This window comes from Myotis davidii, unplaced genomic scaffold, assembly GCF_000327345.1.
Source record: "Myotis davidii unplaced genomic scaffold, ASM32734v1 scaffold1785, whole genome shotgun sequence".
In the NCBI taxonomy this organism is placed as follows: Eukaryota; Metazoa; Chordata; class Mammalia; order Chiroptera; family Vespertilionidae; genus Myotis; species Myotis davidii.
In genome coordinates this window covers 118,131-140,800 of record NW_006296527.1, presented here as the reverse complement: position 1 = coordinate 140,800, position 22,670 = coordinate 118,131, and the positions used below count along the sequence as shown (strand labels likewise).

The following is a 22,670-nucleotide window of genomic DNA, read 5'->3' as shown; positions in this document are numbered from 1 at the left end:
GCCAGGCTGATGGCTGCCAGTACAGCGGTGGTGGTGGGAGCCTCTCCTGCCTCCTCAGCAGCGCTAAGGATGTCTGACTGCAGCTTAGGTCTGCTCTCCGCTGGCAAGTGGACATCCCCTGAGGGCTCCCGGGCTGCCAGAGGGATGTCTGATTTCCATCTTAGGCCCAATCCCTCGGGGAGCAGGCATAAGCCAGTAGGTGGTCATCTTCCAAGGGGTCCCAGACTGCGAGAGGACACAGGTCAGGCTGAGGGATACCCCGCTCCGAGTGCACAAATTTTTGTGCACTGGGCCTCTAGTACACTATAAGAAATAAACAATAGGTTGAATGAAGCAGAAGGCTGAATCAATGATTTGGAAGACAAGGTAGCAGCAAAAGAAAAAGAATTTTTAAAGAGTAAGGATAGTTTAAGGGACCCTTGGAACAACATAAAGTGTAACAATATCCACATCATAGGTGTACCAGAAAGAGGAAAAAAAAAGAGAGAGCAAGGGATCAAGAAAATATTTGAAGAAATAATAATTGAAAATTTTCTAACCTGGTGAAAGAAAAAGATACACAAGTACAGGAAAGGCAAAGAGTCCCAAACAAGATGAGCCAAAAGAGGCCTGTACCAAGACACATTATAATTAAAATGGCAAAGGTTAATGGCAAAGAAAGAATCTTAAAAGCAGTAAATAAATGAAATCATAAATAAAAGAAGAGAAGTAACAACTGACACCAAAGAAATACAAAAGATTGTAAGAAAATATTATGAACAACTAATGGCACAATCTGGAAGAAATGGATAAATTCCTAGACACATACAATCTTACAAAACTGAATCAGGAAGAATAAGAAAATCTGAATGAAGAGATAACAACTAATGAAATTAAAGCAGTAATCAAAGTTTCCATAAAACAACAGTCCTGAACTGGATAGTTTTACAGGTAAATTTTGCCAAGCATTTAAAGAACTAACACCTATCCTTCTCAAACTATTATAAAAAATTAAAGAGAAGGAAGACTCCAAAACTCATTTTATGAGGCCAGAATTATCCTAACTCCAAAACCAGATAAAGACACTAGAAAGAAATAGAATTATAGGCCAATATCTCTGATGAACATAGATGCAGAAATACTCAACAAAATATAAGAATACCAAGTCCAGCGATACCTTAAAAAAAACAAACACCATGATCAAGAGAGATTTATTCTGGAGATGCAAGGTTGGTACAATATCCACAAATCAATAAATATGATACATCACATAAACAAAATGAAGAACCAAAATCACATGATCATATCAATAGATGCAGAAAAAGCATTTGATATAATCCAGCACCCATTTATAATAAAAACTCTCAGCATAGTGGGAATAGAGGGAACATACTTCAGCATAATAAAGACCATATATGACAAACTCATAGCCAGCATCATACTCAATGAGCAAAAACTAGCTTCATTTCCTTATGATCAGGACAAGACAGGAATGTCCACTTTTACCATACTTTTACTCAGTTCTATCCACAGCAATCAGACAAGAAGAATAAATAAAACACACCCAAATTGGAATGGAAGAAGCAAAGCATATATATATATATATACATAGTGAAATAGAGAGAGAACCCTAAAATTCCACCAAAAAAACTATTAGAACTGATAAATGAATTCAGTAAAGTAGCAGAATACAAAATAAATATCCAAAAATCATTTGCATTTTTATACACCAATCCCATATAATGAAGAGGTAATGTGCAAATTGACCATCACACCCTTCCACAAGATGGCCTCCCCCATGTGGTCAAAGATGGCTGGCAGGAGAGGGCAGTTAGGAGTGATGGGCCGGTAGGGAAGGGCAGTTGGGGGTGACCAGGCCTGCAGGGGAGGGCAGTTGTGGGCAACCAGGCCTGCAGGGGAGGCCAGTTGGGGGCAATTGGGCCAGCAGGGGAGCAATTAGGCATTGATCAGGCTGGCAGAGGAGTGGTTAGTGGGTGATCAGGCTGGAAGGCAGGCAAGTGGTTGGGAGCCAGCAGTCCCGGATTGTGAAAGAGATGTCCAACTCTTGGACATCCCCCTAGGGGTCCCAGATTGGAGAGGATGCAGGCTGGGCTGAAGGACACCCACTTCCCAGTGCATGAATTTCATGCACCAGGCCTCTAGTAATGACTATAAGAAAGGAAAACTAAAGACCAGCCAGTGTAGCTCAGTGGTTGAGCATCGACCTATGAACCAGGACATCACAGTTTGATTCCCGGTCAGGGCACATGCCTGGGTTGTGGGCTCGATCCCCAATAGGGGGCATACAGGAGGCAGACAATCAATGATTCACTCTCATCATTGAAGTTTCTATCTCCCTCTCCCTTCCTCCCTAAAATCAATAACAATATATAAAAACAAAAGAAAGGAAGACTAAGAAAACAATCCCATTTATAATTGCATCACAAAAAATAACTAGGAATAAATTTAACCAAGGTTGTGAAAAAATCTGTACTTGGAAAATTATAAGACACTGAAGAAAGAAATTGAAAAACATACATATAAATGGAAGCATATATCATCTTCATGGATAAGAAGAATTAACATCATTAAAATGTCTATACTACCCAAAGCAATCTATAGATTCATCACAATTCCCATCAAGACACCAATAGTGCATTTCATAGAACTACAATAAATATTCAAAAAATTTATATGGAATCACAAAAGACCTCCAAATAGCCACAGCAATCTTGAGAAAGAAGAACCAAGTTGGAGGAATCATGCTGCCTGATATCAATAATACTACAAGTCCATAGTAATCGAAACAGTGTGGTACTGGCATAAAAACAGTCATAGAGATTAATGGAACAGAATAGAGAGCCCAGAAATAAACCCATGCTTTTATGGCCAATTAATATTTGACAAAGGAATATTTTTTTCTGATGTATTGCTTTGGGCAAGGAAAACAAAGAAGAATACAAACAAAATGAATTACATCAAACTAAAGAGTTTTTGCACAGCAGAAGAAACCATCAACAAAATGAACAGACAACCCACTGAATGGAAGAACACATTTACCAATGACACATCCAATAAGGGGTTAATATCCAAAATTTATAAAGAACTTATACAACTCAATGCCAAAAAAACAAATAACCTAATTTAAAAATGGGCAATGGACCTGAATAGATACTTCTCCAAAGAGGACTCACATGTGAAAAGATGCCCAATATCATTAATCGTCAGAGAAAAGCAAATCAAAACCACAATTAAATAACACCTCTCACCTGTCAGAATGGCTGTCATCAGTAAATCAATAACCAACAAGTGCTGAGGAGGATGTGCAGAAAAGAGAATCCAGACTGTTGCAGCCACTGTGAAAAGCAATATGGAGTTACTTCAAAAAACTAAAACTGGAGCTGTCTTATGACCCAGCAATTACACTTCTGGGCTATATCCAAAGAAATTCAAAACACTAATTCAAAAGGAAACATACATTCCTATGTCCATTGCAGCATTATTTACAATAGCCAAGATTTGGAAGCAGCCCAAGTGCCAATCATAGATGAATGGATAAAAAATTCTGTGGTACATTTACACAATGGGATAAAACTCGGCCATAAAAAAAAGAAGGAAACCTTACCTTTTAAGATAGCATGGATGGACCTGGAGAGCATTATGCTAAGTAAAATAATAAGCCAGCCAGAGAAACACAAATACCACATAATTTCACTTATAGGTGGAATCTAATAAACAAAATAAATTAACAAATAGGATCAGATCATAGATATGGAGAATAGGCTGACAGCTGTCAGAGAGGAGGAGGGTTGGAAGGCTGAGTGAAAAAGGTAAAGTGATTAAGCAAATTTTAAAAAGAACTCATAGACATAGAAAACAGTTGTGGGGAAAGGGGTTGGGAAGAGGTAGAAGAGGATAAAGGGGGGATAAATGGTAATGGAAGGAGGCGACTTGGAATGGTGAACTCATAATACAAAATACAGATGATGTATTATAGATGTGTACATCTGAAACCTTTATAATTTTATTAACTAATGTCACACTAATACATTCAATAAAAATTAATAAATGAATAAAAGAAAGGGGCACCCTAATAAATGAGGCTTCAGCTGAGAACTGAAAGATAAGTAGTAATTAGCCTGACAAAGATAAGAAAAAATCATACTATGCAGAGAACAGACTATATGCTAAGGCTTAAAACTGGAGAGACCATGTTAACTTAAAGGCATTTATTCTACAGGGAAGGAGAAAATGAGGCATTAGTCCTAAACACAGTTCATCCAGGGAGTGGGTCGGCATGGAGCAAAGGAGCAGTCTCAGGCTCCAGTCCTGAACATCCAAATGTTTATCCAACAATTCCCTATCACAAGCTCAACTCTTCATTATATTTTGAGAAAATGTGACCTACATCATTTTATCAGAAAATTTCTTGTTTTTCACATCTTAAATATATAGTATAGTATCTATGCTACTGAACATGTCAGTGTTTTCATTAGTAAAATCTGTACCTGTTTCAGAAGTGGTGCAGCATAATACAACAAGTAAATGCTTTGAAAAAAAAGTAAATCAGATTCAAATCCTGGCTCTGCAACCTCGTGGCTGTGTGAGTTTGGACAATTTGCTTAACCTTTCTGAGCTTCAATTTCCTTCTGTATAAAATGAGAATATGATGCCTTTTTCAAAGGGCAGTTGTGAAGATAAAACAAAACAATATGTAAATATATTGCATCTAATATTTCTATTGCTAAGAATGCTGCTATGGTTTAATATTATACAAAGAGGGAGATTGTACATTTTCTAAAGGTCAACAGAAAGTATTATGTTTAATCCCATTATCATGCTTCTCATAGCTTAGCTATATGCTTCTGCCTGTGAATATGAATTTGACCTTAAGAATTGACTGTATGCTAAGTGAAAATAGCCAGTCAGAGAAAGATAAATACCACATGATCTCACTCATTTGTGGAATATAGAAAACTACATAGGCTGATGAACAGGGACAGATCCAAAGACAGAGAAACAGCAATCAGACTATCAATCCCCAGAGGGAAAGTAGGGGAGAGTGGGGGTAAGGGGAAGAGATCAACCAAGGGACTTGTATGCATGTATATGAGCCAAACCAAATGGACATAGACAACAGGGGGATAAGAACATGAGTGAGGAGGAGGGAGGTTGGGGGTAATGGGGGGATGAGGACACATTTGTAACACCTTAACCAATAAAGAACTTTTTTAAAAAAAAGAATTGACTGTCTTTTTAAAACAAAGATATAACACAGTAAGTTTCAAAATGTGATTTAGATTCATATTTGTGACATTTTGCTTTTATTATTACACTAGAGGCCTGGTGCATGAAATTCGTGCACTGGGGGAGGGTTGTCCCTCAGCCCAGCCTGCACCCTCTCCAATCTGGGACCCCTCGGTCCTAAACTGGCAGTCAGACATCCCTCTTACAATCCGGGACTGTTGGCTCCCAACCACTTGCCTGCCTGCTACCTGATTGCCCCTAACTGCTTCTGCCTGCCTGCCTGATCACCCCCTAACTACTCCCCTGCCAGCCTGATCACCCCCTAACCACTCCCCTGCCAGCCTGATCCATGCCTAACTGCTCCCCTGCTGGCTCGATTGCCCCCAACTGCCCTCCCTTGCTGGCCTGGTTAGATCTAACTGCCCTCCCCAGCAGGCTTGGTCACCCCCAACTGCTATCCCCTGCCAGCCATTTGTGGTGGCCATCTTGTGACCACATGGGGGTGGCCATCTTGTGACCACATGGGGGCGGCCATCTTTGACCACATGGGGGCAGCCATCTTGTGCGAGGGCATGATGGTTAATTTGCATATTATATCTTTATTATATAGGACTAGGAAACACTTCTAAATTCTTAGTCTGTAGGAGCTTCATTAACATTCAAAAAGATGACAGTGCCTTCATAATTTTTTAAGAAAAAAGGATAAGCTAGGCCTAACCACCCAAATGATGTCCTAACTTTACCCATCTCACAAACTAGTAAAATGACTTCTAATCACACATCAATCTCCTCATATTGGGTGGAAAATCCATGTATTCATTTAGTGGGTAAACTTTTTGGGAACTCTGTGTTAACATGCTTATCTAGAACACAGGATGTTCCCTAAGGGATAAGATCTTGTTACTTTTTGCTTCTCTGTTCACTGTGGCACACATTTGTAGCATATAATTTTCTAAATATCTCTATATATAAAAGACTAATAGGCAATATTAAACCCCTGCCATCCTCCGCCCTCCTGCAGCGGAGGGCTGGGACAGGCCTTAATTGAAGGGGACATGGGGAGAGAGGCGATGGTGCAGACACTCCAACTGGTAGGTTAGCTTGCTACTAAGGTTTTGCCTATCAGTAGAGGCAGGCCAGACACACTCTGGAGCCAACCTCCTATGCCCTGGAGCCAACTTCCCACAGTCCCTCCCTGGCCTCTAAAATATTTCTTCTAATTAATTTCCTTTCAATGTGCAAGAATTCATGTACCAGGCCTCTAGTTAAATAATAATAAGTCCCTAGAAACCCTGAAGAAGCACACCAGCAATATCCTTGCCAGGGCTGCAAGCAGTCCCTGTGTATCTCATTATGACCTCATATGGTAACTAATTTGTGTTTAGACTTTAGACTATTTCCTGCCACAAGAATTTGTAGTTGTTTGTATACTCTAAGGCATAAATCCCAGAAAAATAGCTTTTCAGATGTTTCAATGGTTCCAACCCTCTTTACCAAGACTTGTATCATTTGACTACTTTAATCAGATTCTGAATTACCATGGGAAAAAATTACAATGTGTGTACCCAGAAAAATAACTATTTTTAAATAGTTATTAGATATAGAGAGACTAGGAATTGAATGGTGTCAGTCTCCACTCCAGGGAAGACTGATTGTTGTTAACAGCCTATAACATCATTTTTCTATGTATTCAGATTCGTTCAGGGACGTGCCCTCAGAGAGCAGTGAGTGCATGATAGTGTTCTTCCACAGTGGTAGGCACACTTCCAGACTAAGCAAATGCTCCTTTTCCAGGGACCTGAAAGGTGGAGAGTATGGAGTCACATCTCTCCTTTTCACCACTGTACTCCTTGCTTTGTTGGGAGTCCCTATTATCTAATTTGCCTGCATATTTTTTAAAAAGAAGTTGGATAGCACTATACAAGGAACATATGAAAGTATAAAATAGTACACATGCCTCTGTATTTGGAGCCGTAACATGCTCTCTATTACATTAAGAGGCATTGTTTTAATCTCCTAATATAGAGGCTCATTATTTAGTAATAATATTTTGTAATATAGTAAAGAGTGTTTTGTCCTAAATCTAATAAAATCAAATAATCATAGGGCTGGAAAGATCATTTGAGGTCAATCCCCAGCCTTCAAGCAAAACTCAGCACCATATTTCAACCTCGTTCTGTTTTGCAAGTTACCCAAGGATACTTTTACTTTTAGGGGTCATCTTAAATGTAACTTATTTTTATGCTTCTGGTTATTGATTAAAATGTTTAATATTTAACACAGTAACAATGCTAACAGAATGTCTTGTCTTAGTACTGAACAAAACACCAACCCCTACCCAGCCACTGATTCTCCTAAATAATTTGAATTTGATGATCGGGTACAGAAAAAAGGGCAGGATGTGCTGTGGGAGCTCTGTGGCCTCTTTATCAGAGCCGGTTCCCCATAGATGAGTGATCATCGCCATCGTTATGGTCTTAGATACAAATGTCTAATGGAAGTCCTGAGTGTGTGGAATGCCTGGAAGCAATGAACTGATTACTTCTTTTCATTGGGCACCCCACAAAGAAGTTCTATAACCCAAATACTATATAGTACCTGCTCACTGACCATGGGAATCTGTTAAAGTGAAAATAGATATCATTTACAGTTTCCCCTTGGATTTTCAGTTTTGTCATTTGGTCAGACAAGTTCATCCTTATTTAGTGGGATTTGTTCTTTTTCAATTTGATGATTTTAGATTAACAGGGTGGGCAAACTTTTTGACTCGAGGGCCACAATGGGTTCTTAAACTGGACCGGAGGGCCGGCACAAAAGCATGCATGGAGTGTTTGTGTGAACTAATATAAATTCAAAGTAAACATCAGTACATGAAAGGGTACGGTCTTTTTTTTTTTTTAGTTTTATTCATTTCAAACGGGCCGGATCCGGCCCGCGGGCCATAGTTTGCCCACTGCTGTTTTAGAATGTAGATGTTTTCTTTAAATTTTCTGCTTTTTATTGTCTTTTTAAGTTTTCAGGATTTTGTTTTGTTTTTAGTTATATTTGAAAATCATTTTCTTAAACTATTTCTATTGTAGACATTAGCTTTCTCTGTGTTTTCCTGAATTTTATGAAAATGGTAACTAGCAATTTTACCATAGTTTAATTCCTTCTTCATAAACCTTGGAAGACATCTATGTAAATGACCAAGGTCCATAGATTTGAGTCAAATCATTGCATCTTAGAACTGAAAAGAACATTAAATACCAGATAGTCAAATGCTCCCATTCCAAAAATTATAAAATTATGAGTTAGGAAAAACTATGACTCTGATCTTGATTTCTAATTTAGGATTTTTCTAGTTCTCCCCCTCTTCCCTAACAATTCAATGTGGATGTTGAATATAATTATAGCACCTAAAAACAGCAGGCAGAATGACAGTCCCTCCAAAAGGTCTACATCTTAACCCATGAGCATTTGAACATGTTATGTTAAGTAACAAAGAGGAGTTAGTGGTGTAGATGGAATTAGGGTTGCTAAGCAGCTGGCTTTAAAGTAGGTACGTTATACTGAATTGTCCAAATAGGTCCACTGTAATCGCAAGAATCCTTAAAGTCGCAAGAGTGAGGCAGAAGAGGAGATCAGATGCTGCAATGTGAGGAGGACTTGAGCCTCAGCTGTTGGTTTCCAAGTGGGGGAGCACAGCAAAGAGCCAAGGAATGTGTCTCTTGCAGCCAGTAAGGGCAAGGAATCAGATTCTCTCCTCAGCCTCCAGAAGGAACTGAGCTCTGCTGACTTCCTGATTTTAGCCCAGAGACCTGTGTAGGACTTCTGACCCACATAAGTGTAAAATAATAAATCCATGTTGTTTGTGGTAATTTAAGGCAGCCATAGAAACCAATGCACTGACAGAGTCCTGATGGCAGAAAATTCTTTTTCCACAGAATACATTTTAAAACCTGCTCCTTTTCCTTTAAAAAAAATATCTGCCTTAAGACAGTATTTGCCTTTTGCTAGGAAGCAATATCATTTTGTATTAATTTATTGCATTTTCCATAAATAGACGCAAGTTCATGCCCAAGTTAACCAAATGAAGGAGCGACAAGAGGGAGTTCAGAGGATGTTGCTGCCGCTCCTCATCAGAGTGCCCTTGGGGCAGCCGGAGGAGAGGCAGACTTTTGATGTGGGGCTGCAATTCTCAGCTTGTTAGATAAAAACATTTCAAGGCTTGACTGTGGTTAATAGAAGTTTTGCAAGCTGCCTTCTGTCCATAGCATTCACAGTGCTGTGATTAAGGACATTGATGTTCATAAAATTTTGTCCCTTCAGAACACACTTTCCACTCGAAAGTAGCAAAGAGAAATGAAGTCATACATACACACACCCTCAGGCCTGCCTTTGACACCAGGAATTTTCACCTGAACAATCATTTATAGAGATAAGACTTAGAGACTCTATCACCAATTTTCATATTACCTTACTACAGAATCATTCTTAGACTTCTTTGAACACTCAAAAGACAGGCAGGCAGAAACAAGGTCTTTAAACCCAGTATTCTTTTGTCTACTAAATCTTTAGTCTTAATATTTTTGAATTTCCACCCAAGATATTTTTCTCAAAAACATGAAGAAAGACCTCCAGTGACCACGTGTCCCAGTTTACCTGGGACTGACTAGGCTCCTGGGTCATGGGACTTTTAGTGCTAATACCAGGAATGTCCTGAGGAAGAGAGACCACAGATAGGGCTCACGTGCACACTTTTGTGTGCAGCCAAGGCCCTAGCTTAGAATACCGCAGATACCAGAGTAAACCATTTTTCAAGTTTAGAGTCCAAAACACCCCAAAATGTGAAGTTTGGGCCCAGGAAGAGCCAGTCTTGCTCACACTCCAGCAGCTGTGGGCAAACTACAGCCCGCGGGCCAGATCCGGCCCGTTTGAAATGAATAAAACTAAAAAAAAAAAAGACCGTAACCTTTCATGTAATGATGTTTACTTTGAATTTATATTAGTTCACACAAACACTCCATCCATGCTTTTGTTACAGCCCCCCGGTCCAGTTTGAGAACCCATTGTGGCCCTTGAGTCAAAAAGTTTGCCCACCCCTGCTCTACAGTATCCTTCTCAGTGATTTGCTAACCATTTGGTATTATCAGCTCAATGTGAAAGATGTTAGGAACTATCAAAGAACACATGTGACTCCATGGAGAACGCATTGAACTGTCTATTTATGCAGTGGCTCTTGGTTTTCTCCTGTGTTCACTGAGAAATGTGCTTATGTTCACACATTTTGGTTCATTGCAGGGTATTAATAAACAACCTGAGATCTATTCTGGAGGCTCAGTTTGACAGCCAGGTCCGTGCGACTGGACACAGTTATGAGAAGTACAACAACTGGGAAACGGTAGGACTTGCACATCATTTAGTAAGACATTACTTTGGGGATTAAACCAAAAATGCCACATTAATCCATATGGTTCCATTTGGTAGATAGAAGCTTGGACTCAGCAAGTTGCCAGTGAGAATCCAGACCTCATCTCTCGCAGTGCAATCGGCACCACATTTGAAGGACGCACTATGTACCTCCTCAAGGTAATTGTTTTTAACCATGACCTTGCCATATCTGAGGGCTTTAAATCGATGAATTCTAACACATTAACATCTATTCCCAGATATACTCATCCCAAACATTGTTAAAATTCTTTCACTGCCTATATCCCCCAGGGAATCAAACAGATTTCCCAGCTTCTTTTATCATACATGGATTTTTAAATCAGTATGTTGACTTTTATTCAAAAGAAAAAATGCAATAAAATGGATGTCCTATAAATTTAATCACTTTCCTCCGAGTCTAAGCAATGTAAATGATCATCTACCTTGATGAAATTCTTTTCCACCAGATGTTTGCAAATCCATTTGCTAAAGAGTTTCATAAACTTCATGTCTATCAGACAACATTACAAAGCGTATCAACAATTTGTTTCTGTCATCTTCTAAAACCATTTAGGTCATATAATTCTAATAATATAAAAAGACAAGGAATAAGTGGAAGAGAAGAACAAATTCTTACAAGATTAGCAACAATCACTATTATTTCTAATTATTCTTCCAGTTGTCTTGGACCTGTCACCTAATAATAGCAGCTGAAAATAAGCTTCACATGAGGACAATTAAGCAGGGAAATTAAGCACCTTCTGAAAATATGTGCTTATCAAGCTTCATAAAAGTAATAAACAACCATGTAAGACCACAGATAGGGCTCAATAAACCTTCAGCTTAAACACTGGGTTATAGTGGCAAGAACATACTGTGCTAGTATGATGTTTTAATTTAATCACGGAATATATTTCTTGCTGCCGTCAAGTTTCACCTGTTAAATCTAAGGCTCAGAAGGGTAGTGACTGGTAAGCTCCAAATTTAATGAATAATAGTTTTCCTTTTGTTTGCAATAGGTTGGTAAACCTGGACCCAATAAGCCTGCTATTTTCATGGACTGTGGTTTCCATGCCAGAGAGTGGATTTCCCCCGCATTCTGCCAGTGGTTTGTGAGAGAGGTCAGTATGTAAAATGATTTAGGGAAGAGAGAAGTAGAAAGTATTATTTTACTTCAATCAATTCCTTACAACCTAGCTATAATAGAAAAGAATAATAACAGAAAAATCATAATTTCAAGTTCTTATTTTTGGGTGTTAGTTGCAACTCTCACCAAAAGACCTTCATAAAGCAAGTTTTAAAATAAAAACAGTTAGCAAATTGTACTTACTTGAATTTCACACCCACCTTTGGTGGAAAGGCTAATAGGTAGTATAGTGGAAGAACGTTCATGATTGTAGATAAACACTAACTTGATCTTTACCTTCTGGATACTAATCACTGCATGCCTTATAAATAAAAGAAAATAGTACATATAACTCCCTACCATAAATGGTACTGTTTTCAACCCTTATAATTCTAATTATAAGATATATGTGAAAGTCCTTTAAAAACTAAAATTCTTAAATATCCATGAGCCCATATTGATATAAATAGATTATTAAATAAGTTAATAAAAAGGAAAGAAGGAACAAGTCTTTCTTACAGAATTACAACTAACATATGTACAAAGAATGAGCAAAATAGAAAATTACCATTAGAACACTACAGTAATAATAATTTCTGGAAAATCAGTGGATATGCACAAAAATTTGGGGGTAAAATTTAAAGAGAAATAAAATATTTGCCATCCTAAAAGTACCTACTGAAAAATATGTACCAGATTATAAAATTTACAGTGGAGAAGCCTAGCAGGAGCTACCTTAACAATGATCAAGGTTAACATCATCAGTATGAGACAAAATCAATACAATGTGCTCTCTAATGTTATGCACTGAAAAGGTACATGGTTTTTGTGGCATTCTTCACCAAAATGCATAATCTTTCTCTAATTATTAAAAATATCAGAGAAGCCCAATTGAGGGACCTCCTGCACAATAACTAGACAGCACTCTTCAATAGAAGAGCCAAATCACAAAAGACAAAGATAGACTGAGGAAGTGTCTCAGATAAGAGGAGACGATGGAGACATGACAGCCAAATGCAGTGTGGGGGTCCTAGAACAGAAAAAGGACATTAGTAGAAAAGCTGGTGAAATATGAGTAAACCTTTTGCACCAAAGTGGATCACTTTGATGCCTGTAACATAGTTATGTAAAGGGTAACATTAGGAAAAGCTGAGTGCAGGGTACATGGGAACTCTCTGTACTTGTAACTCTTCTAAAATTATTACAAAGCTAGAGGACTGGTGCACGAAATTCGTGCATGGGTAGGGTCCCTAGGCCTGGCTGGCTGATCAGGGCCGATCTGTGGGGTGATTGCGGGGTGATCACTCGCTGGCCCCACCCTCCACCACCATTGCCAGGTCTGGGGCCTGCAGGCTGGGGGCAGCTCCTGTGTTGAGCATCTGCCCCTGGTGGTCAGTGTGCATCATAGCAACTGGTCATTCCCCTGATCATTCTGTTGATCAGTTGATTTGCATAGTAGGGTTTTATATAGATAGATTAAAGGTTTAAAATATTAAAGTGTTTTTAACTATATAAAATATTATTATATACAATATAATTTCTTTTCTGTGAAGCATTTTTGTGTCTATTTGTATGGTTTTGGTTTCTAGACATGTTATGTATCCAATTGCCACCATTTAACTTTAGTAAAAAGAACTTTTATCATTACTGTGATTATCTCCAAATTGTAGACCATTGAAAAAACATGGTTCTATAGTTTCTCTAACCTCAAAAGCCCATGTTTTATCATGTTATTATAATGAACATACATGCATAGAGTCACAAAGAGTATATTAAAACTATTAATACATAAAAGCCTCAAATGCCATAAAGTCTATTCAAGCAAACTTAGGAGAGAGTTAAATTTAAGTTTAAAATAATTCCGGGCCTGAGGGACTGTGACTACGAGAACATAATAAATGGGCATGAGACCCTTATTCACAGATAAGTGTTCTTAGCATGGAGAACTAGTCCAGTCCCTTAACAGAGTTCCCTTCTTAAGAAACAATCATACAAAGAAGACTTCCATCATTGTGCAGCTTGGAGCCTCAGTGAGATGCTCCCCAAAGGCCATTAGTGTGAACTCAATTTATAGTGGAAGAGGTTCTCATTCTTTTTCCATAATTGACACTGGATAGACCATCTACAGGAGGTTTCATAGAAATTAAATAAATTTCTAGATGATATTGTGAGAAACAGGCATAGCCACCCATAGACATTCCTTGCTTACTAGAATGGGTCTTACCCTCATATCTTACTAGCTTTGAAAAGAGTTACCACAGTTATTATTGCAAAGGAAGTGAGTATGTATGTTATTTAAAAGTCTTTAGTTTTGTTAAATCTTTGTTAAACTTTAAAGTAAAAAATTAAAATAAAAATAATAACTATGTGGAATACATAGAAATGAAATAGAGTATCCTAGAAACAGAGAAAAATTAGAAACAAGTGTTTTAAACAAAACTATCAGCAGTATTTTGCTAATTGATTTTTAAACATTAATATCTAACCAAAGTCAATATCATCTAATCTATGTAAATTTTAGCAGCATCATGCATTCCATTTTTTCATGAAATTCTGCTTTGTAATTCATCACAGGCCGTTCGCACCTATGGACGTGAGATCCACATGACAGAATTTCTCGAAAAGTTAGACTTCTATGTCTTGCCTGTGGTCAATATTGATGGCTATGTCTACACCTGGACCAAGGTAAATGAACTACTATTTAGAGACACTGGTCACATTAAAACCAACCACTTTCTATTATACTTGTTCTAACCACATAATCCACTTTTAGAACCGAATGTGGAGAAAGACTCGCTCTACCTATGATGGAACTAAATGCATTGGTACAGACCCCAACAGAAATTTTGATGCTGGTTGGTGCAGTAAGTATCTGGCTGACCATTTGCATGTATCTGTTGAGAAATATAGGAGGAAAAATAAAATAGGAAACATAATAGTATCTAAAACAAGAAAAAATATAAAATTTTATAGTTTAGAGTTCTAATTTCTGAAAGCATAGACAATAGAGTTTATTCAGTCCATAAAAATGTGCTATGTGCTCTATTGTGTTCCCAGCTGTGCTAGATGCTGGAACATAAGACTGAACAAACCTGACATAATCCTACTACTTATAGAATGTATAATAGAGAGGAGACCATCATTAAATAGCTATTTAAACAAAATTGTGATAGAATTATAATTTTGTGATTCAATTCTCAGTAAATGATAACAATAATATGAAAAGTTCTCATAGATATTAGTTTGCTCCATACTTTTTAATTTTCATACACTATATTGATCTCACTGTATAATACTACACAGGGAAACATTGCTGGTTTCACATGCTGTCATCTTAAAAACACACTACCCTAATCTTGTGACTAAATGTGTACATAGTTTATAATGTGTGCATACATGATGATGATTATTTGTACTCCTATGGAAACCTCTTATCTTTAACTCTCTGATTTGAAAGTTTGAAATATGCCCTGTGAGAACTTTAATAGATGATCTTTACCATTAACAATATATGTTTTCTAGAACTTGGAGCATCTCGAAACCCCTGTGATGAAACTTACTGTGGGCCTGCTGCAGAGTCTGAAAAAGAGACCAAGGCCCTGGCTAATTTCATCCGCAACAACCTGTCTTCCATCAAAGCATATCTGACAATCCACTCCTACTCCCAGATGATGCTTTACCCTTACTCCTATGATTACAAACTCACAGAAAACAATGTTGAGTTGGTAAGTAGTCTTGACAGTAGATATGGTATTTCACTGTTAAATTTTTAAAATTCTATTATTGGAAAAAATTATAAGAACAATTTCTAGAAGTTCCATTAATAATTTTTGGTATTAGAAGCAAAAGACAACAAATTTACAGAGAATCTAGAAGTGGCTAAATAAATTATCTAAAAGAAATATGGTTTTGATTCAGGGAATGGTCCCAACATGTGGTTTATTCACTCATCTTCAAAATGACAATAGTTCCACCTCCTCCTGCTTCACCACAGTGTTCACTCTCATGACGATTTCAGAGGCATCTGGGATAATCCACAAAGTTCCCTCATGTCATGTATAATCTTAATCAGAAAGTCAATTTTGTCAAGTTGCCTTGAGCTGGATTTCACATAGGCTGAGTGTGGCAGACGTCATTAGGAATGTGGTACATTTGGTTGACATTGGATTGTGATGAGATCCTAAAATTGCTTATTTCAATGTTTGATGAGGTGAGACACAAAAGTAAATCAGTCAATGAAAAATTGATGTGAATGGGTCCTTATTTGATATAGGAAATAATTAATATCCCTGACTCAAAAAAAACTAGCAATCTTGTTGGAGAATCAAGATATAACTACATGAAAAGCTAAATTACATAAGTAACAAATATCACACATCAATACATATTATTTTTAAATAAGGAGGTTTGAATTCTTCAAACAATATATTTTTTTTAAATTTGTGAAACATCTGGCTGCCAGAAGTTGGGACCAGTGATCTAAAAGAAAAGATTTAAAGCATTTGAAAAAAAATAAAAAATAAAGCATTTGAGTTATGCCCCCCCCAAAAGTATTTTACTTAGACAATGACATAGATATTTGGATTACCTACATACATAAATTTGAAGACCCGGTAACTTTAACAAGTGAAAAATATTGCTTTGTACTTTCATATTCAGTCTTTCTAAGACCAAATAAAACATGTAATGCTGTAAATGTTTTGTGAAGAGCAAAACAGAAAAATACCTCAGACTCTTAGAAAAAAAAAACATGATAGCTAATAGCTGACAAGGTTGTTCTTTTAAAAAAAATGCTATTTCTCAAAAAGCTTCCCATTTTCCCTGTTGCCAAAAAAACAAAGAAAACATCATTAGTTGGAACCATTAAATATTTCACTGTTCCAGTTATACTCAGTGTTCCCAGTGGGTGCTCAAGGCCATCTGTCCCAGAGATGGGTGTGGTCAGCTCTTCACTTCAGTCCTAGATTTCTGGTCACCAATGGAGAGGTGGTGGCATGTATTGTTTGCTTAATTAATGTGAATATGTTTAAATTGTACCACATCAAAATAAAAAAGACAAAGCCATAATAATTAAGCATTAATAAGTTGGTAAGTAAAATAGTAAAACTAAAATTATAAACCATATTAAGTGTAACAATAACCAGGATATCCAGTTTGCTTAATAGCAACTAGTTTTAAACATAAATTCTAAAAGACTAAGACAAAGTATTCTTTTGAATTCAACTGCTTCACAAAGTTTCAATGCTTTTTCTTATTTTGAGAATAAATGTAAACCCTTTTAGATGAAAACTTTGTCACTCTATATAGTAATAACATACTATCTGGGCTACTCTAAAAGTCTAGCAGCGGTTCTCAACCTGTGGGTCGCGACCCCTTTGGCGGTCGAACGACCCTTTCACAGGGGTCGCCTAAGACCATCCTGCTGGTCAGATATTTACATTACGATTCATAACAGTAGCAACATTACAGTTATGAAGTAGCAACGAAAATAATTTTATGGTTGGGTCACAACATGAGGAACTGTATTTAAAGGGCCAGAAGGTTGAGAACCACTGCTACAGATTATCCTTTTTTAAAAAAAAAAAAAAAAAAAAAAGCTCTACTTATAGAATCTCCTGAATAATTTTTGCCCCTTCCTATGGTAGTCTCACACAGAAACAAACTCAAGGCTCGGGTTAGTGGGTTTGGTGGGCCAGTTCATGCATGCCCCCAGCAGTGTGAAGCCGATCCCTGGAAAGTGAGCCACTAATGCTCCTCTCTAACAATCACTCCTTCATTTAAAATCAAGGAAAGAGAGGTAATGTACAAAAAGATATTAGAAATCCTGCCCTCCAAAATTGTTTTTAAATTCTAATTAGCAAAGGAGTGTAATAAACAGAATTATAACAAACTAAAATATTCACAGTCTATTCTCAAAAAAAGCACAAACTACAAAATAATCTTACGTTGGATGTTTATTTTTACATTCACAAAACTAATAAATTCAAGGAAAAGGACATGTAACCTCTTATATTTTTCAGAGCATAATCAGATAGGTAACTAAAATGCAAAATATAATTGTACTTATATTACACTCATTCATTTAAAAGTTACTTTATTTTCTTATAATTGTTTTCTATAATTAAACTTTTCCCTCATATCTTAAAAGAAATTTTTAAATGCCACTAGTAAAATCCGAGGTGGATGTAAGATTATCTGATTCTTTTAGGATCTGGATTTTGGTTGGCATTCCAAAGCAACTTTAAGTCTTTTGAATAAATAAAGATACTTTCAACTTTTTTCTTATTTTGTATAAATTCAACTTACTTATTTCCTAGGCACATTTTGCTAGGACAGCTCATAACTATAGAGTTATTATAAATATATTTGCACCTGAAAGACAATTTGAGTCTCTCAAAAAGAAAAACATTAGCTTTTCTGTGGTTTTTATTTATAATATGGATATCAAGGAAAAAGTAAGTCTTGATCTAGAAAGATGAATATTCCATCCAACTCTTGTGCCTCCAAATTAATTCTCAGTTAGGAAAATGTGACCACAGTAGGAAATAAAATGTAGGAAAAATTAATAAGATAAATTATGGGCATACTACATTATAGATAAGTCAGAATTTTCTTAAAGTAATGCAAAGCAAATTTTGTCTTACACAAAATTTGGCATGTGTGTAATTCTAATTTCTCTATATACTTATAAAGTTTATAAGATTATACTTGTTGGGAAAAAAATATTCAAAGAGAATAAGACTCCAGGCTGAAGGAAATTATTCGCTACTTATATTAGCATTTTTAGCCCAAATCTAGGACATATTATAAGTAGCAATTCTTTGATGTCTAAGTCATGATGAAAATTTATGTGGCTTCATTTCTGAAAGATCTTAGATGCAGATTGCCTGACAGTTGCCCATATCATGAGACAACTTTCAGAGTGAAGAAAGGCAGAGATAGGAATGCAAAAGACCAATGAGGTAGAAAAACATAAGTAACAGCATGGATGACAAGGAAGGCTAAAAAAATATATCTTCAGCAGATCAGTAAAAAAAGTGTGAGGAATCATAAAAGTATCTTACATGCATTGCTTCCCAGTTTGCAAATCACTTTCATAGGAAGTGCACTGTAAGTTTCCAATGGTTTAATAAACTGTCTGGTTCCTTGGTGTTGACTTCTTCGCTATAAAGCTATCACTATCTTCAAAGGAAGGTTTAAGGCCCAGATAAAGAATATACTTGCATTTTCAAAGTTCTAAAGGATAATGAAATAGTGAATTGTATGACCTCTTTATTGTCACAGGAAATAAAAACTAGCAGACATGATTGAAAAGGCTCCCAAACTTATTCATATCTTTGCATTTATTGAGTATGGAGAAGTTCTCAATCTTTGGTACACCTTCCTCCCAAAGAGGCGTACATGGCACTGTTAATAATAGTAATTATTATTACACCACTTCTAAGTTCAAAAGTAGGAACCCAGCATCATAAAAGGTCAACTAAGTATCTTGAGCAAATGGAAAGCTGATGTGCACTCCACAAAAGTACATGAAGGGGCAGGCATCTCACACCACATTTCTGCATTAGAAGCACAGAATTCTACAGCTGGAAATCTTGGAATATCTCTGATCTTCTTGTTTTCCAGCTGAGACAATAAAGGCTTGGCAAAGTCAATAGCAGTAGTAGAGGCAGCCTAGGGCCTGGAACTGTTAAATCCTAAAGAACTTCTTAGGCTGCCCTAATTTCCAAACACACACACACACACACACATTGGTGTGGCCATGTTCTAGGTTATTATTCATAACCTATAGCTATTATTCATTAAATAGTCTTTCATGCCTCTGCCCCCAACTTTGCTAAGGATTTACACTGGTCAGCTGAGATGCCTCACTTCTCAGAGCCCAATTTTTATGATTAAACTGGAGAAAAACGACAGTCTTACTGAGAAATTATTAAACTTAAACTAAAAGATAGAAATATTTTTCTAAAGTCTAATACCTTCCAGTCTTGTGGCACCTCACTACTTCTTAATTAAAGTTTCAGTTAATGAGCCACCGAGATAGAAATCCAGTGTTCCATCCAAGCATGTGAGCACAGCGCAAGGCTCTGATTAGAGATAAACATAAAAATCAAAGGAAATAAATATTGTGATTAAGAGGTGGACAGCTGCAGGGTCATGAGCGTACCCAATCACAGTTGTCACCACGTCTCTGCCTAGTAACAAGAGCAATGAGGCCATAGCCCCACTGTTAGGCAGGCTACCAGCAGCTAAGGCAGACAGGACTTGAGGCACAAAACGTCTGCTTCAGAAATTTTCACAGAATTTGCAATCTCACTCAAAAGACAAAAAATTTTCAAATAACTGCAAAATTTCTTTGATTAGAAAAACTAGTTGCTAACTTACCACTATACATTTTCAGTGACTGCTTGGCTTATTAAAATTCCCAGTCAGTACATGGCTTATCAGGCAATGACCAGAAATTTTATTGAGGCCCTATTGAGTGCTCAGCATAGAGCATGGCTCCTGCGATAGAGTGTAAGATCTTACTGACATGGTGAGGAGGACAGAATGGCAGTTTCCAACCAGGCACAATAGTAGGCATTCAGGGCGGGGAAATAGCAATATGTGATAAAGTTATTCAATGCAGGTTACAGAGAGGAAACATAGCCTTGAAGGAAGGGCAGAATTGGGGTGGCAGAGGAAAGGAGCACTTGAAGCAGAGAGAAGAGCCAGCGATTGCACAACAGTGCAATGGGCAGTGGGGGTGATGGGGGAGAGGAGGCTCTCTGTGCTGTGTGTTCCTGCCAGAGAAGAGTGGGTAGGAGGCAAACAGGCTTCAGAGGCTCTTAAATGTCAGATAACCGCTGTGTGGGAGCCAGGCCCTGGAGGTGGCACTTGAGACATAAGATTGCCTGGTCAAGGACAGGACTCCGTGACACCTGAGTTTCAGGAAAACAACAGATCATTTTGAGTATTTAAGTATGTTCCAAATATTGCATGTGACAGACTTATACTGAAAATTACTTGTTTACCTGAATTTTATATTTTGGATACCCCAAAATCCAGGTTTCCCATATTTTTTGCTAATCTGGCAACCCTGTTAGTAATGTGATATTTTAGTAGGACTGACCTAGCAGTGGTAGTTAAGAGACACATACCATTGTCAACAGGAAAATAAGGATTCAGAGCACCTTTAAAACCAGTTATCTTCCTTTTTAATTTTTTTCTATAAAATATACTCTTTGCCATAGCCATGTCCTTTATTTGACTTTCCTTGTAAACTAGTTTGCCCCCTTCCCTGTCCTGAAGGGACATTTGGTAATGTTGCTGGGGGGGGGGGGGGGGGGGGGGGGGGGGGGGGTAATTTAGGTTGTCATAACTGTGGGAGTGCTTGGCATAGAGTGGGTAGAGGCCAGGGGTGCTGGTAAACATCCCACAATGCACAGGACAACCCCACAGCAAAGAGTTATCCAGCCCAGTTGTCCAGAGTGCTGAGGTTGAGAAACCCTGCTTTAAACAGAGATAAGAATGGAGTCACATTTCTAGCCAAAGGTTCCTGGCTTTCACAGCATCTCCCACCCTTCTCATGCGTAGTTTACAGTGTTCTGCAAATCTGAAGTGCATGTACATCCTCATTCTGTAGCATTTGTTTCTTAATATTTATTTAAAAGAAGCACCACTTACACACACACACACACACAAAAAAAAAAAAAAATTTCTGGACTTTGAAACTTCAGCTGACTCATGCTTCACATTTTCCTTGAATTTTAAAGAGCTTAAAAATATGTCTGTAGATCAGCCAAAGAAAAAATTTGGTTTACATCAGTGAAAACATTCCCACACTCCCCGTGGGCTCTGCTGAGATAGACAGGTCCTCTCTCCTAAGCCAAGCTATCCCTAACTCCTTGCCTTTTTTTGAATCTCAGGGCTTTGCAACTAGAGCCTATGCTTGTTTACCCTCTTTGTTTTTCCCAGAAACACATTTGTTTTTTAAAATCCCAAAGGCCTTCTCCTCAGCACTGGCTTCTCCTTTTGCACCAAAATTACAAAAGTTAAATTCCTCATTGGTCCCTTGGTGTGAGTTCCCCATCATCACAGGACAGAAGGAAGGAAACTGCCGTTAAAGATCATTTTGATGCTTCCATTATCACATGTCTTCCCCCAGAAGGATGGTTAAATTCAAGTGAGAAACCAGGTTCTGAAGAAAATGTCCTTTGAATTGCTTTAAAGGCCTTGTCAGTTTGGGGCCTCTGTTTTCTAGTACCAGAATAAAGGACCAGAAGAAGATTAGAAGGCAGCTTCCCTTCATGACACTGGCTGCGTGCATGGAGGCTGCAATGAGGACCACAAGCACAGTCCTAAGTCAGGGGGTCCCTGATCACATGTCACCTGGGGACACAGGTCAGTAGGAAGAAACACCCTCACTCTATTCATCTCACCCTGGAGCTCAGAGGCTGGGGAACCATTATACTAATTGGTCTTTTGTCTCTTGAGCTTTGAGTTAGATGTGACACTCAGAACTGTCACTGTCTTTTGCTGTATGACCAAGGCCTCTTTCTAAGAAAAACAGGTGACAAAAGAGACCATGTGTAAGATGTGGTAGGAAACTCATCTAAGGATTTATAAAGGCTGGCCATGTTTGGCCTTGACTGAAAGCAAAGTTCTCTCTGCGGCTGGTTTATATTTAGCTTTCTTCTGTTCTTTACAATTGGTAAAACCAGCTCCAGCAACACTTCTTTTAAAGTATTCGAAAGCCACAAGGAGAAGTGAAAAAGAGCACAGATTTGAAGCAAGAAGAACCTAGCTGAAGTCAGCCACTTACCAGGAATGCATGCCCTCGGGCAAGTTCTTTTATCCTCTCTGAGTTTCAGTGCTTTTATCTGAAAAATGGGGATAAAAATACCTACCTCTTAGCAAGAGTTCT

The 22,670-nt window shown here is 37.7% G+C and overlaps 1 protein-coding gene across 1 annotated transcript in view; it reads left to right on the top strand.

Moving 5' to 3' along the window:
• Window positions 1–22,670, top strand: part of CPB1 (carboxypeptidase B1) — a 40,425-nt gene that overhangs the window by 10,680 nt on the left and 7,075 nt on the right. The window contains exons 4-9 of the mRNA XM_006771858.1: window positions 10,510–10,609; window positions 10,696–10,797; window positions 11,658–11,759; window positions 14,339–14,449; window positions 14,538–14,628; window positions 15,287–15,489. Of these exons, the coding sequence (XP_006771921.1) occupies window positions 10,510–10,609; window positions 10,696–10,797; window positions 11,658–11,759; window positions 14,339–14,449; window positions 14,538–14,628; window positions 15,287–15,489 (709 nt within the window). The remainder of the gene's footprint in view (window positions 1–10,509; window positions 10,610–10,695; window positions 10,798–11,657; window positions 11,760–14,338; window positions 14,450–14,537; window positions 14,629–15,286; window positions 15,490–22,670) is intronic.